Source organism: Podarcis filfolensis (genome assembly GCF_964270895.1).
Source record: "Podarcis filfolensis genome assembly, chromosome: 8".
Classification (NCBI taxonomy): Eukaryota; Metazoa; Chordata; class Lepidosauria; order Squamata; family Lacertidae; genus Podarcis; species Podarcis filfolensis.
Genome location: NC_139611.1, coordinates 27,144,584 through 27,161,348, shown reverse-complemented (window position 1 = coordinate 27,161,348; position 16,765 = coordinate 27,144,584). Strand labels below are relative to the sequence as shown.

Sequence of the window (16,765 nt, the reverse complement as noted above, 5' to 3'; positions counted from 1 at the left end):
AGGGAAGCCATGTGATTAGCACTGCTGACACTGGGGACCCTCCCAGCCACCAGCCCATGCCACCCAACTCCAGCCACAGCCACACTGCCTTCAAGATGGCACAACCTTCTAGCATTAGACAATGTAATTAGGGATGCATTACAGCGATCAATGCAGATCTCGTGCTGCCTTTCAGCTCAATCTACTATTTTCTGTGAACCTACACAGGGGAAAGATTTGGAGTGCTCCAATACGATCTTGTGGAGCAACTTGTTTTCCACGCTGTTCATAGCAGAACTTGGGTTCCCTCAAAACTGAAGCACCTAAATGCTTAGCCCTGGAGTGTGTCTTCTCCAGAGGAACCTGAGGAACCCATCCTCAGAGGCTGACTTGCCTCCTTCCACTCTCATTGGCTCCAATCAGCACAGAGGATGAGAAGACCTCTTCTTATTGGCTAAAAAGCTCCCCCTTCATGCTGATTGGGCAGCCCCAGGACCCTGGAGACCATGTCCCAGCTTCAGAAAGAGTAACAGGACTTCAACCCTCCACACCCCTAGACCACTACACCACTGCCCACCTCTCTTTGAACAAGAGCTGTCCAGTCTCAGAAGTAGTGACTTAGTGCAGTCATGGGGCAGGCAGGAGGATGCAGGAAGCTGGGGAAGTCAGGGGACTGTCACTGTTCTTGCAAAGGTTGCAGGCATGTGAGCAGTGATTCTGCACGTGCCCAGGAACACTGGGCTTTAGTACAGACAGGAGCTTACTTACCGAGGAGCCCTTTTTCCTCTTGTTGGCGATTCCCCCAAAGCGGAATTTTAGAGCCCCCACTTTCTTCCCTTTCCCCTTCTTCTTGATCTCTTTGGTGTTCTTAATTTTTTTCCGCACGCCGGGACCTGCAGGAACATAGAGGCATTTGCGATGGAGACCACCTGAATTTCATTACTTATCCTGAGCCCTAAAATCCCAAGTACTTTCCTTGCTTGAGCATTCAGCAGATATCAAGGTCTCATGACTTCCCTGGGATATTCTCTCTCTCTCTCTCTCTCTCTCTCTCTCTCCCCCTCCCTCCCTCCCTCCCTCCCTCCCTCCCTCCCTTCCCTCCCTCCCTCCCTCCCTCTTTTCTCCTATTTTTTATCAACCTTTTGTTGGCCTTAACAATTCCCCAGCCCTCATTGTTCTATTAATCACAGCTAGCACATCCATTCACATTCTTCCACCCCATTTTACCCTTTCCCTCCTTGGTTTTGGCTTTCCTGATGGTGGGTGGTGGTGGCAGCAGTTGCTGGGGGCTGAGGGTCAGTGGTGCAGGAGCTATGGCAACAGTTTCGACGGCTGCCGCTATGGCGGCTGCAGCAGCAGCAGCTGAGCTGCCTTTGAAGGGGTTGTTGGCACTGAACTCCCTCCACTTGGCACCCAGAACAGTCATCATCTTGGACATGGGGATTTTGGGGTTCCTTTTGGCAACCAAAGGTCTGGAGAAGAAGCAGAGAGGACCATTAACAGAAATCCAGGACACCAGTTCAAGTCCACAGACACACAAACACCAGACCAGATTAAGCCAGGCAGGGAATGGCATTACCTACCTGAGAAACTGGCTGAAGGCCTTGTAGTTTGTCAGCATGTGATAGTCTTCTTCGGAAAAGGCATAGTCCACATCATCCAGACCCCACTCCTCCATGAGCTGAGCCGAGGTCTTGGGCTCCTGCAGGAGAGCCAAGAGCTACAGTGAAGCTTCCCCACAAACTTCTGCAACTTCCAAGGCAGAGCTGGGTGAAATGCTTAGCAGACGGCATCACAGAGGAGTCATAGAATTGTAGAGTTGGAAGGGACCATGCAGGAATCCTGCCCATAGCCATCTCTGGGTGGGCTTGTACCACCAACCTTCTGGTTAACAGCCAGATACACTAAGCCATTCACAGACATTTCCTCCCCCCACCCCTTCCTACAGAATTGCAGCAGGCACACTCACCTGGCTGTAGTCATCCTTGTACCCGTGGCGTTCTGGTGGCTGCTGATTTAGAAGGGAGGAAGACATGGTTAGTGCCTCTTCAGAGGGAAGAAAAACACCTTGCAAGCTTACTGTTCTCCATTAAGAAGCTCCATTTGACTTTCTTGGAGCTGATCCTGATTAGCTTCAACAATGCTGGGGCAACACAGACCCTTCCCTGGACCCCAAAGAAGAACACTCCCCAAGGGTCCTTGGTGGAAACCAAGCAGTTCAAAGCCCATAGGGCCATTTGCAAGCCACAGGGGCACAGGGAGCCAGCATAGTGTAGTGGTTTGAGTGGCAGACTAGGAGCTGGGAGACCAGAGTTCAATTCCCCCACTCGGCCATGAAGCTCACTGGGTGACCTTGGGGGCCCATCACTGCCTCTCAGTCTAACCCACCTCACAGGGTTGTTGTGGGGATTAAAGGAGGAGTGGGAAGACCATGGTCACCGCCTTGACCTCCTTGGAGGAAAAGGTAAATGCAATCAAAATAATGATAAGAATTGTTGCCCGTGTTTCTTTCTGGTTACCCTAAGAGATGGCAAGCCTAAGACATAAGCTCCCATCATGCCAACACACTTGAGAAGAAAACCATCGCATATGCAGTCCTAAGATAGGTTTGGGTGCCCATGGCTAACTCAACTTCAAATACGCTGAGTCAAGGATGTTCCCATATGGGTACCACGCACACGCAAATGCATGTGTACACAGAGCCTTAGTCTGTAGTACTAATGTGATGCCCTCTCCTTACCCAGCCCCATCACAGCACCAAGCGGCTGGTTGCCACATCCCAAGATATCTAGAGTTGAGGGTTACTTTTAAGCCTCCTTCTTCGTTCTCCTCCTCGTTCTCCTCCTTCTTTTTCCTCTTGGCCTTCTTCTCCTTCTTCTCTTTCAGCTTCTTCTTCTTCTTCTTGTTGGGGGAATAGTCGCTGCCTTCGCTCTCTGATTTCTCTCCTGCTTCCTCTTCGTTTTCGGAGATTTCGTCGTCTTGGTTCCCCTAGATTTCGACAAAAACAAACACGCTTGCATGAGTTAAAGGAAGACGGGTCATAAAACTGGATGAGGCAAATTCATGGAGGAGAAGGCTATCCATGGCTACTCTGCCTCCACTGTTGGAAGTGGTAATGCTAATGGTTTCTGGTTTCTGGGAGAGTGCTGTTGCACTCAGGTCCTGCTTGCAGGTTTCCCACTGGGGAATCTGGGTGGCCATGGGATGCTGGACTAAATAATAATAATAATAATAATAATAATAATAATAATAAATTTTATTTATACCCCGCCCTCCCCAGCCAAGGCCGGGCTCAGAGCGGCTAACAAACAATAATAAAAATAGATGGGCTACTGGCCTCATCCACCAGGCTGTTCTTACATTCTTATGTTATTAAGAAAAGAGGCAGAAGGCAGAGAACAGTCAGCTCTCCTGTCAGCAATGGGACTGCTTCACACACACGCAACCCCCTCCTGGGCAGCTTCAAAGGCACGGCTCTGGTTGTTAAGACCGGGAGGCAACTTTCTCTTGTCGTTATTATTGTCATTAGCTGCCCTTCAACAGCAGATCCATGGACAGGTGACAGCCATTTTAAAATTCAGAATGAAAAACAGTTAAAACATATTTTATTCACAATAATAATCTGCCAAACGTGTGCAGTTAAAGTTTGCTTGTCTGTGTAAAAAGAAAAGAACCACTAGATTACAAAAGAAAAACCTGACCAAGCTGCAGTCAGTGGGTCAAGCATTCTAAATATGATCCAAAAAATCAGAGATGGGGAATCCTGGGGCCTCTGGGCGTTGTTAGACTCCCAACTCCCATCACCTCCAGCCAGCATGATCAATGGTCAGGGATACATTTGGGTCATGCAAGCGCTTGAAATTGTCTTGAGCGTATACCGTAAATGTAATGTGAAAACAGTCTTATCCGGATGCACAGACTTATGCCATGGATCCAAAAGAGAGCAGAACTGCTTTAGCGCAACATTTTTGCAGCCTCCCTTTCTATCTGGCAAAGGCGGCAAGTACATGCTGCGCCAAGAGCTGGCAGTGATAAAGCCAGGAAGATTTCAGCACCTTGGACAGGAGCCCAGAATGGGGCAGACCCAACTGCATCCCCTGGCACAACTGGAATGCTCTGCATAGGAAGTCACTGCCGCTGCCCCCCTGCCCTGTAAATCCTGAAGCTTTTGGTGCTGTTTGTATTTACAGCTGCTGCACAAGCACCAAAACTGATGTGCAAACATCTGGCCGATTATAAAGGGTCTGGAAGCCTACATGAGACGGTCGAGGGAGTTGGGTATGTTTAGCCTGGAGAAGAGAAGACTGAGAGATGCCATCATAGCCACCTCCAAATATCTTAAGGGCTGCCACGTGGAAGATGGAGCAAGCTTGTTTTCTCGCGCTCTGGAGGGTAGCACCTGAACCAATGGAATCAAATGACAAGAAATGATATTTTGACCAAACATTAGGAGGAAGTTTCTGATGATAAAAACTGTTCTACACCTCAGAAGGTGGTGGACTCTCCTTCATGGGAGCTTTTCGAGCAGGGATTGGATGGCCACCTGTCAGGGATGCTTTAGCTGTGATTTGTGCATTGAAGGGCCTTAGACTAGATGACCCTTAGGGTCCCTTGCAACTCAACAGTTCTATGGTTCTGTAGTCATGATTTCACTCTGCCCAGTGTTCCATGCATGAGTGTCTTGGTTGAAACAACAAATGATGGATTTCCCCCCAGAATGCCACCTTTCCATCACAGCTTAGCATAGGGGGCAGCAACCTAAGGCCCATGGGCCATAAGCGGCCCATGGGGGTCGTTTAACCAGCCCACGAGCCACTCCTGAACCGAGCCACCTGCTTGGTGAGTCCCCACACGCTGTGCTAAACTGGAAATCGCATCTACACAGATGCAGACGCCAAAAATTGCGTCTGCACAGACACAGACGCTGGAAATCGCGGGGGAGGGGCGCTCATGCATGCACACGATCTGGCCCATGGAAGGAGCTCCACTGGAGTGAACCAGCCCAGGCGAGGTAAACTTTGCCAACCCCTGGCTTAGCATGAATGAGAGAACCTGGGGCGGGGCTATGCAGATAAAAGGGGTGGGGATATGCAAATCAGAAGAGCTGGATTCTCAATGGCCTGTGCGGGGGGGGAGGGGGGAGGAGCTGCCACCAGATGCACAGAGCAAACTCACCAATGACCTGAGAATATCCCTTTACTTTCTCTCAGATTGTGAATGGCACCATCTCCAGCCTGCAAATATTTGAGCATCCCTGGACCAGCTCGCATCATGACCGGATGGATCTTCACACATGATAAAAGGTAAAGGTAAAGGGACCCCTGACCATTAGGTCCAGTCGTGGCCGACTCTGGGGTTGTGGCGCTCATCTCGCTTTATTGGCCGAGGAAGCCAGCGTACAGCTTCTGGGTCATGTGGCCAGCATGACTAAGCCACTTCTGGCAAACCAGAGCAGCGCACAGAAACGCCGTTTACCTTCTCGCCAGAGCGGTACCTATTTATCTACTTGCACTTTGACGTGCTTTCGAACTGCTGGGTTGGCAGGAGCAGGGACCGAGCAATGGGACCTCACCCCGTCACGGGGATTCGAACCACCGACCTTCCGATCGGCAAGTCCTAGGCTCTGTGGTTTAACCCACAGTGCCACCCGCGTCCCTTCACACTTGATATAAGCCCCCAAATCTCAATCTAGGCCCCTCCTGATGTTTTGGACTAGCCTGGGCCCATGGGAGTTATAGTCCAAAGTATCAAGAGGGCACCAGGTTGGGAAAGCTGGATCTAAATCATGGGTATAGAAACACACAAAGACAGCGCTGGCTAGTAATTCTGTGTCCTTCAAGTTTTCCATTTAATAACGGGGAGAAAGCGGGGGGGGGGAGAGAGAAATCTACTGTTGCTTTTCGCTGGCGATATGAACAGTTATAATTTAGGCCTGAATAATTGGTTGCCATGGTAATTTCTGCAGAACTGACTGAAATCCCATCTCTCTCTCTCTCTCTCTCTCTCTCTCTCTCCCTCCCTCCCTGACAAGGACTTCCATCTAAATATGTTCCGACTCAAACAGCAGCCTGGTTGTTTTATGTCAATACATCTCCCTCCTGTTCAGGTTATGCTGTTGAGAGCCCCAGTGAAGAACAATCAGCAAATGCATTTGGCTGCCAAAATGGCAGGCATTGAGACAAATTAACTCTTGCAATCTAGATCTAGAATAAGGATTTGGGGGAGGGGGGCTTCCAGAGATACAGATATGCAGATGCAGGGGAGGCAGAGGAGAAATGAGCTATTTTCTCTCTCTCTCTCTCTCTCTCTCTCTCTCACACACACACACACACACACACACACCACAGGTCACATCTGCAGTGATACATGTATCAAGAAGGGTTTGCAGCTGCAGGGTGCAGTACATACCATAATCTACACTATAAATTTTTAATTTTTTATTTTATTTAAATATTTATGAGCCACCTTGTCGAAGAAAATATCGCAAGGCGGTATACATATGAAAAGCACAATACAAACATCACAAACACATCAGTAAGAGCTCGTTGGCAGAAAAAAAGGGAAAAAAGAAAAATCAGGTACGAAAGGTCTGTCATCTAAAACATCATCTAATATTGAGCAAGAACAGCTCCCACCAAAACTCAACTGGTAAGGAGTTCCACAGGGCACAGCCCAGCACACTAAAAGATTGGAAACCCAAAATCTCCCCATCAGAAGACAGAAGACCTCATATGCAGGAGTTTCTAAGGGCCACTCGCCAGCACCCCCGCTTCAAAGGATCTCAGGGCCCTTGCCCAAGACCTACTGCCAACCGTAATTATTATTTTTAATTAACTGTTAATTCATATCCTGCTTAAAGTGGCAAGCTAGGCTTCAGAATGGACAGTTCAGAGCCTGACAGATCAGTATAAGGCAGCTGCTATCTGTATGCACAAGTCCTGGGTAAGATCAGCTCCTGCTAAAAATGGGCGAAGCCACTTGCATGAAGAAGCATTGCAGGGGGTTGGACTAGATGATCCCTGGGATCCCTTCCAACTCTACAATTCTATGATTTGATGAACCAGCTTTATACAAAATCAAGCCATTGGTCTGTCTGGCTCAAGATTCTGTCCCCCAGCCTGAGGACCTCAGTATGTTCTTGGACCAAAATCCCCATAATCTCTGACCCCTAGTCTTCTGCCCACCCCCTTCTTAGTGAAGAATTGGATAGATGACTGCATGCACCTTCTCCATTCTCCTCCACAAACAGAGGAGCTAAATTCAAAGAAAGAGAAATGGATACTTGGATCCGGCCTGAAGTACCGTTGAGAGGACCAACATCCCTTCCCCCTTGCAACTTGTTGGATCAAAATAAGGATCCGCCCAGCCTAGTGTCCTGTTCTCCGACAGTGTTCAGCATCTGGGAAGATCACATGCCAAGATTAGTCACTGGATTGTGCCACGGCGATAGCCCAAAGGAGGACCAGATAAACTAGCAAGGTGTTCTGTGTGCTGGTCAGTTTTGCCCATTTCTTTCAACTAAGAAACATTCCACTCAGTGGCTCATGGAAGGAGCACCAACCTTGCATGCAGAAAATCCCCCTGGGAGAGTTGAGAAAGACCCCCATCTGAAGCCCTGGAGAGCCAGTATAAGGTCAGTGTTAGCCCACCTCCCTGAACCTCTTGCCCAGCAGACTCCTGACTCCCATTAGCCCCAACCAACATGACCAATGATCAGGGGTGTTAGCAACTGCAGTCCAGAAACATCTGTAGGGCACCAAGTCCAGGAGGGGTGCCCTAAACTCAGAGCTGCTGCTGAGAATCAGTATCAACAAAGGTTGATGTGTGAACCTCCCCTCCCTCTCCCCCCCCGCCAAACACACATCGGCTTTGAGAACGGTGTTCTGCGCCACCACCAGGAAGGCGGCCACTGTTTCCCCACCCATCTCTTTTTCGTAACAGGTGGGCGAGCCGCTCCCACGCACGTCTGTGCCGTCAACCGATGCAAATTGCTACCAGAATCCGGAGAGGGGAGACAGGCAGACGCAGAAGCCAACACTTCTGCTAATTAGAGCAACACCGCAAATGCTCACCCAAACAAAGGAGGCGTTGCCCGCATGCCCAAGCAGCTTCAGAATCATGAGCAGGAAATCTATACATTCATTTCTGTCGTGGGAGGGTGCATCCTTTTAATTTCGTCCATGTGTCTTGCAAGAGCATAAAACTCCCAGGGTGAATGTGGGCTCCTCTCTACGTGCATCAGGAGCAGTGACCTCTGGCCTTGCTTAGTCTTTCCTAAGCTGTATAATGTCATTCTGCAGCCAGGACTCTGTATACTCGGTACATTTAAAATAATAACACTATTATCATTATCATTATTCTGCACAAATTCCAAACATAATTATGTGTCCTTGATGCAAATTAAGGGCATTTGCATTGCTGGGCATAATTTTCATTTCCCTGTAAAGAATGTATGTAGAAAAACATAGGAAGCTGCCTTATATGGAATCAGGCCATTGGGCCATCCAGCTCAGTACTGCCTACACTGACCGGCAGCACCTCTCCAGGGTTTCATGTTTTAATATGTGTTTGTATATGCTGTAAGCTGCCTGGAGTGGCTGAGGAAACCCAGACAGATGGGCGGGGCACAAATAATAAAATTAAAATTTTCAGGCAAGCGTCGTTTCTCATTGCTAACTGGTGAAGCCAAGGATTGAACTTGTGACCTTCTGCATGCAAGGCAGTTGCTCTACTGCTGAGCTATGGTCTTTCCCCTGTTTCAAGGTAAGGAGGCTTCAAAGGCCCTCTGACTCTTGAGAGCCTTATTCCCTTCCAACTTCCAGGATTTCTTCTCTAGGCATTGTCACATGCTTCCGATCACTTCTTCGCAAGGCTAGAAACTTGCTCTGTTGGAAAACAGAGATGGCCACAAAACTGGGTCCTGCCTGCGCAACCGCGGAGCACAGGCAGCCCTCCGTCCCGTCATCCCGCTCTCTCCAATAAGCGTCCCCCAAGGTCCTCTCCCCTCCCTCAGATGCACCATCCACAGACAGAGCACAGTTGGTACAGCGGAGAGCTGCCAGGATTTACAGCCAGCCACCAGGGACAAACTGTAAATGAGGTGCTGCAATGCAGCTGGAGTATCACACGGAGGAGAAGGCCCAAGATGCTGGAGAAAACACTTCCGGTAAGGTGGAGAGGATGGGGCAGAAACAGCCACATCGGGATCCTGCCTTCACGGAGATCTGAATTAGCGCACGCATATTGTGTGAACGCCTTGGCCCTTTCCTCAGACTTCCCTTTTGAAAGCTAATTCTCGTGCCAGGAGGTCCAGGACATACAAACATCAGCAGCATCTGCTAATACAGTGGTACCTCGGGTTACATACGCTTCAGGTTACAGACTCCGCTAACCCAGAAATAGTACCTTGGGTTAAGAATTTTGCTTTGGATGAGAACAGAAATTGTGCTCCGGAGGCATGGCAGCAGTGGGAGGCCCCATTAGCTAAAGTGGTGCTTCAGGTTAAGAACAGTTTCAGGTTAAGAACAGACCTCAGGAATGAATTAAGTACTTAACCCGAGGTACCACTGTACTTTGCAAATTCAGACTGTCGCCAGAGGGAGGATATTCTGTCCAGTGGGGCCAGGAAAGGGCAACCAAAATGATCCAGGAGATAGGGATTAACCATCACCACCCCCCCCAGGAAAGGTTGCAGTGTTTGAGACTTCATAGTTCAGAGACAAGGTGAGTAAGAGGCAACATCACAGAAGCTTAAAAAAATGATGCATGGCATGGAGAAAATGGACAAAGTTTATCTCCCTCTCACATAACCCTGGAGCTCGTGGAGATCCAAGGAAGCTGGACGTTGGAAGATTCAGGACAAGTAAAATAAAGTTCTTCTTCATGCAACACCAAATTAAACTATGGAACTCACTGTCACAGGAAGAAGTGATGGCTACCAACTTGGATGGCTTCAGAAGAGGATGAGACAAAATCATGGCAAGGAAAGTTATCAATGGCTACCAGTCATGATGGCTATGCCCTGCAGAAAGGCTTCTGAATATCAGTTGCTAGAATTCACAGGATTTATTGAACCATAGAAGCGTAGAGATGGAAGGGACCCCAAGGGTCACTATCCAGCCCTCTGCAATGCAGGAATCCTTGACAGTTGGCCGCCCAGCCTCTGCTTATAAACCTCCATTAAAGGAGAGCCCAATGAGCTAAATTTGCCATGTGCATCAATTTCAGTGGGTCTACTCTGATTAGGTCTAACGTTGACTACAACCCATTATGGTGCTGAGGTGCCTGCCATGCAATCTTGAGATTGGGGGCCCAACCATGCCTCAGCTTACTGTGAACTGTGGATCCCTCGTGACTCCTTTAATTCCCTTTTGCTCTCTACAAATACTGTTCTCCTCGCTAAATTGCAATGTCCACAAGCAGCTGAACTGCAAGCACTGCTTTACAACGACCCAAAGCTTCACATTTCAAAATGTGATTGCATCCTTAAAACTGCACGTGTGCAATTGCAAAATGCATGGATTCTTTGGGGTGGGTTTTTTGTTTTTTGCAAAGAGCACAAGTCTACTTCTCTGCTGAGACACCTTTCCCATTGCTTTGATCTTCTTGTAGCAGATCTTCTTGTAGCAGATCTCCTTGCAAGGGAAAGGAGCTGCTATTGTGCACTTTGCGTAACATCAAACCCTTTCCTTCTCTCAGCTAAACAGTTGATACACAGGAGGAGACCCAGAGGGCTGGAGGTATGTATGGTTTTTGGGCCTGAAGGGTCCTCATCACTGACATAAGCCAATTCAGCATTTCTGAAGGTACATACAATATCTCAAGATAAACTGGACAATCACACAATGTGGACCTCTTACTCCTGCTTTCCTCATCCCAGAAACCCCGAGAAAACCTACCTCCTTCTTCTTCCTCTTGACTTTAGACGCCTTGTTCTCCTTCAGCTTCTTGGCCTTCTTCTTCTTCTTCTGGGTGTTCACCTGCTCCTCAGGATAAAACTCCTCCAGATCTTCCAGGACTCCATCCTCTTCTTCTAGACCAGGAAGGAAAAGGATCAGTCAAGAAACTGGGATCCAGGAACCAACTGGTTTAGCCATACACTTAATCAGGCCATTAGAACCTCAACGGCTACCTGCTATTCCGCCTGACCTTCAATTTGAATTAGCCTGATCGTCTATTCCCTTTTCGCTTTCCTCTTCTATGAATAAAACCTTTCTGGGACCCCACATTTAAATTCTTCCCTGGTCTCCTTGTTGGCCCTAGTAGGACCAACTTGGCCAGTTAGCCCTGGTGATCATTTGATGTCTACTGACTGGGTGGTTGTTTTTTTCTTCCCCAAAATGACCCTGAATTTTTGAAATTTTATTGATATTGATGCTGCATTTTATGTTGTATTTTATGCTGTTTTATGCTGTTTTTAAGTCACATTTTAATCAATGTTTTATATTTGCTGTTAGTTGCCCTGATCCCGGTTTTTAAAACGGGAAGGGCGGGGTATAAATAAAAATTTATTTATATTAATTGTTTATAACGGCTGCCTCACCCCATAAAAACTGACCTGGACCCTGCAATCATCACCTGAGGCCCTTCTCCATGTGCCTCCTCCGTGAGAGATCCAGAGGGTGACAATAAGAGAACAGGCCTTTTCAGTGGTGGCTCCCTGCTTGTGGAATGCTCTTCCTATGGAGGCTCACCTGGCGTCATCATAACATACTTTGAGGTGCTAGGCAAAACCATTTCTTTTTCCCCAGGCCTTTGGCTGTGCTAGCCTCCAGCACAATATTGATTCTGCCCGTTATGTCTCTAGATGATTCATGACTAGGGACTTGACTTCTTAGCATCAGCCTTAGTGCGAGCGGGTCATTCTGCTGCTTGTCTGCATCAGGAATGATTGGCCCACCCACTCATTTGCCAGTGCAAATGCAGCAGAGGAGGCCAGGTCCATAAAGGGGACTCATTCAGAGATGTGGTAGGGGTGCTCCTCTGCATTATTTTGACTCACTGTAGTTAGAGTGTGTGGCTCCAACACTCTCTCATACACTGGCAGAATCCGAGACCAGGGAGAAGAGTCGGTGGAAGAAGATTGGAAGAAATTTAAAGACTATCTACAGAAATATTGTAAAATGAATGAATGTTAGAATGATGTTGGATAGAAATTAAGTGGTTTCCAGCTGTAATGCTTCAAGAGAATATGAAAAAGGGGTTATAAATAGGTAAAAACATAATTAAAATGATGTTGGATTGGAAATGAGTGGTATTAGCAACAAAGTTAATAAGAATATGCAAAAATGAATTGATAATGGATGAAAATACAGAGTTATAAAATGTTAAGATATAGAATTAAGATAAATGAAAGAGGGTAAGGATTTGCTGATTTGATTATTTAAATGGGAATACAAGAAGGGGAGGTGTGAGGAGGTCAAAGAAACAAGCAAATGAGTTTTAAGTTATGAAAAATGGAATTGTTTTTAATTTTTCTTATTGTTTCTGTGTCTTTATATGTTGTATTTTTATTTTTATTTTTTCTTTTATTATGTGTTTTTGCATATTTGTTTTTGTAAAACTTCAATAAATATTTCTTAAAAAAAAACACTCTGTCATACACACACACAGCCAGCAAATATGAAAAAAAAACAGTTCAAAACTTGCAAATACATTGCCAACCTCACAGGGCTGTTGTAGGAATCATGGGGCCAAAGCTAAGGCATGCCTTGAACAAGGTCCACAATGTGCCTAGTGCAGCCCTTGCTGAAGTTAAGGTGATCTGAGTTTTGTCAGCGCCTGCATAGGAGACCACCCCATGTATGCCGACTTTGATTGAACGAAGGCAGGTTATAAATAGGTGCAAAGTGCTGTTACAGTTCTGGTGCAGCAGGTGGCCTTCAGTCACAGGTTCAGGTGAGCTTGTGATAAAGTATTCCAGCATCCTTTTCTCACAATGACCAGTCAAATGACCCAATGGGCAAGCCACAAGCAGGATCTGAGCACAATATCACTCTCCACTCCTGCGGTTTCCAGCAACTGTCAGAAAGTTCTTCCTCATGTTTAAATTGGAATCTCCTTGCTTGTCCATTGGTTCAAGTTGTACCCTCTGGAACAGCAGAAAACAAGTTTGCTCCATCTTCCATGTGGCAGATATTTGAAATGGCTATTATATTTGAAGGTGGCCATTTGTCCCTTCCCAAAAGATTCTTCAAAGGCAGCCCTATGAAGAGTGCCTTATAGTAATCTAAGCTGGATCTTGCCAAGGTAATAGTCACAGTGGCTATTATTGGATATCCAGGATCAGCGTTTAGATCCAGCAATTATAACCCATATTCTTAAGGGGGAGTGCAACCCCCTCCCAAACATATTGCATGACTCACCCTGCCTCTGCCCTTAAGGATGCTATCTCTCAGCCTCAGAGCCACCATCTGCATTATGGGAACAACACTACTGACCTACTTTACAGGGTTGTTGTCAAGATTACTGGCAGAAGCACTTGAAAACGAGAGGCTTGAAAGTATGTGTGTTCCTGCAGCAATGTTGCAGAAGTACAGTGGTACCTCGGGTTACATACACTTCAGGTTACATACGCTTCAGGTTACAGACTCCGCTAACCCAGAAATATTGCTTCAGGTTAAGAACTTTGCTTCAGGATGAGAACAGAAATTGTGCTCCGGCGGTGCAGCAGCAGCAGGAGGCCCCATTAGCTAAAGTGGTGCTTCAGGTTAAGAACAGTTTCAGGTTAAGTATGGACCTCCAGAATGAATTAAGTACTTAACCCGAGGTACCACTGTATTTCTAGTGCAGGGGGTGCAGGACTTCAGAGGTTCCCCCGTAACTCAAAAACCCCTCCCCATAAAACAGGACAAATTGTGCCAACTGTTGAAGTGTTAGTTCATTAAGGAACTTTTTTCTTCAAGCAGCTTGAAGCAGAAAAGGAAACATTATTAGGCAAAGCACCCAAAGACCAAGCAAATGGAGAACCATATTATTTATTACCATCCTTTGGAGACCAATATGGTAACCTCTTAAAACTAGCAAGGCAAGCTTCCAGGTCACTAAGACAGGAGTGAACAGCTGAGAACCCACCTAGTAAAGGTACCCCTGCCTGTACGGGCCAGTCGTGACCGACTCTAGGGTTGCGCATTCATCTCACTCAAGAGGCCGGGAGCCGGCGCTGTCCGAAGACACTTCCGGGTCACGTGGCCAGCGTGACGAAGCTGCATCTGGTGAGCCAGCAGCAGCGCCGCACACGGAAACGCCGTTTACCTTCCCGCTAGAAAGCGGTCCCTATTTATCTACTTGCACTTAGGGGTGCTTTCGAACTGCTAGGTGGGCAGGAGCTGGGACCGAACGACGGGAGCTCACCCCGTCGCGCGGGGATTCAAACCGCCGACCTTTCGGTCAGCAAGTCCTAGGCACTGTGGTTTAACCCACAGCGCCACCCGCGGTCCCAGGAGTGAATAGCTGAGAACCCACCTAGTGGACTTTGCTAATTAAGTTTCAGAGTTCACTATAACGTCAGTAAGTAGCAACAGCAGTGAGCATCTTTGGCAGTTTCCGAAGAGGCCTAGAGACAAATGGACTGAGGATATATCCAGCATAATCTTAGAGCCAAGTGGGGCCCTCCCCATTCCTCAGAAGGAAACCCCAGGACCTGAGAAATTTATAAAAGTTTATAAAATTTATAATTTATAAAATTTATAGAAGTTTATAAAACTATGCATGTCAGAGAGAAAGTGGCCAGAGATAAGTTTTCCTTCCTCTCTCAAAACACTAGAAGTCGTCCAATAAAGCTGAATGTTGGAAGGTTCAGGACCAATAAAATAAAGTCCTTCTTCAGGCAGTGCATTGTTGAACTGTGGAACTCACTCCCACATGAAGCAGGGATGGCCACCAACTTGAATGGTCTTAAAAGAGGATTAGGAAAAAAAATATCTGGAAGAGAAGGCTATTGACTGCTACTAGCCTAAGCTAAGCTGTGCCTTCGTGGTAGGAGGCAGTGATGCTTCTGAATGCTACAGATGGGGAGAGACTGATCATGTGCTTGCTGGCTTCCCACAGGCATCTGGCTGGCCACTGTAAGAACAGGATGCTGGACTCAATGGGCCATTGGGTTGATCCAGCCGGGTTCTTCTTATGTTCTTAAATGAAAAAGAACGGAGGATGAGTGCCCCTCTTGTGTGTCCCTTTTTAGGAATTCCATGAGGTCTTTCTGGAGACAGATTACTGGAATCAGAAGGACCACTGGTCACCTGGCTCAGAGGGGCACACTTTCCCAGGATGTCCCATCAGGCTTGCAAAGGCCTCCAAAGAACATCTGCTACTTGAACATCTGCTAATAGGACAACTATTAGCTACAGAGAGAGGGGGGGTGAGGTATCACACTTCTAAACTCCAGAGACTCAAAGAGATGTGAAGAAGACAGAGAGCTAATATGATTAGCCATCTTTCTGCTGCTCCAGAGGGTGGCTCCCGAACCGACTACTAAACCTTAGGAACAACTTTCTGAGCTGTGGAAGGGCCTCCCTCAGAAGGTGGGGGACTCTCCTTCATTGCAGGTTTTGGAAACAGAGCTCGGATTCAGAGTCAGGGATTCTCCAGCTGTGATTTCTGCATTTTAAGGGGTTGGACTAGATGACCCTGGGGGTCCCCTCCAAATCTACAATGTTATTATTCTAGTGGCTTTGCCCTGCTGCACCCAGACTCCGGGATCGGGTGGAGAGAGGTGCCCAACAAGCCTTTGGATAAGCTAAAGGGAGCCTCCATGGACAGGGGCAGTCTACCTCAAGTAGATGATCAGAGAGGGAAAGGGGCCACCACCTCAGGGCCCTGTTTGGGAGAGCCCACCCCCTCCCAGCGTGGGGGCAGTCTTGCAGGCCACCTTGGAGAAAGGTGCCTGACCCAGCGGGGCTCCTCTTTGGGCTGTTTTGGGGGAAAGAGGTGCACCCTCCCATCTGAGCCCCCACTCGCGTCAGGTTTTGTCCCCCCCCCCCATTCCTCCCCACGCTTTCTCCACCTACCTGACATGTCCTCCGCGATCTGCGGCTCCTCCGCGCCGCGCATGGCTCCGCGGGCCAAGCGGCGGCCGCCTCCGCCCGGTGCGCACGTTGCGCTGCGGAGGGCGAGGCAGCGAAGATGGCCGCTGCAGCGACTGGGGAGGGATGGAGAGGGGGTGCTCGAGAGCCCGGCGCGCGGGAGGGGGGCAGAGATCGGCCCCTCTTCTTCTTCTTCCTCCTCCTCCTCTTTCTCGCCGCTGCCTGCCCCGCCGCGATCCGCCGCCGCGCAGGAGGAGGAGGAGGAGCGCGCTGGACCCACCTCGCACAAGCCAGCCCGGAGCGGCGGCCGCGCACACATGCCCAGGCGCGCGCGCTGACGTCCAGTCTGGTTACCTTGGCAACCGCATCCCATCATTTTGGGCACACCACCGGCGGCGGCGGCGGCAGCAGCATCTCTCCCGGTAGACAGCCAAAGCAAGCCCCCTCCCCACCTCCCCAAACACGCACAAACGCCCCTCCAAGAATCCTCCCCGCGGAGATTTTTACACACCAGGAAAGTGAGAGGCGCAGGGAGAAAAAGATGGGTTGGGATGGAGAGGGTTGATCCTGCAGGGACAATGCGATATGAGAAAAGGATCACAATATTTCTGAGGGGAGATACTTTGATTTGGCATTTGTTTTTCTTTTTAAAGGACCATTTATTTAAGCTTTTCTCTAAAAAGCCGTGCCAAAGGCCCATCAAGGCTAGAGAACCAGTGGTGGCGTCGTGGTTAGAGTCCAGGCTTCAAATCTCCACTTGGCCA

At 48.3% G+C, this 16,765-nt stretch overlaps 1 protein-coding gene across 4 annotated transcripts in view; it reads right to left on the bottom strand.

Moving 5' to 3' along the window:
* CHD5 (chromodomain helicase DNA binding protein 5) overlaps positions 1-16,318 on the bottom strand; it is a 78,664-nt gene extending 62,346 nt beyond the window's left edge. For 3 of the 4 annotated variants that reach the window (XM_083628378.1, XM_083628380.1, XM_083628381.1), the window contains exons 1-7: positions 15,987-16,318; positions 10,878-11,011; positions 2,785-2,967; positions 1,949-1,990; positions 1,563-1,681; positions 1,207-1,451; positions 748-872 (exon numbers count right to left, since the gene is read on the bottom strand). In XM_083628378.1, coding sequence (XP_083484504.1) covers positions 748-872; positions 1,207-1,451; positions 1,563-1,681; positions 1,949-1,990; positions 2,785-2,967; positions 10,878-11,011; positions 15,987-16,029 — 891 coding nt within the window. In that variant the 5' untranslated portion in view covers positions 16,030-16,318. The remainder of the gene's footprint in view (positions 1-747; positions 873-1,206; positions 1,452-1,562; positions 1,682-1,948; positions 1,991-2,784; positions 2,968-10,877; positions 11,012-15,986) is intronic. The other variant, XM_083628379.1, reaches the window with a different exon arrangement.
* Positions 16,319-16,765: the final 447 nt, after the last annotated feature.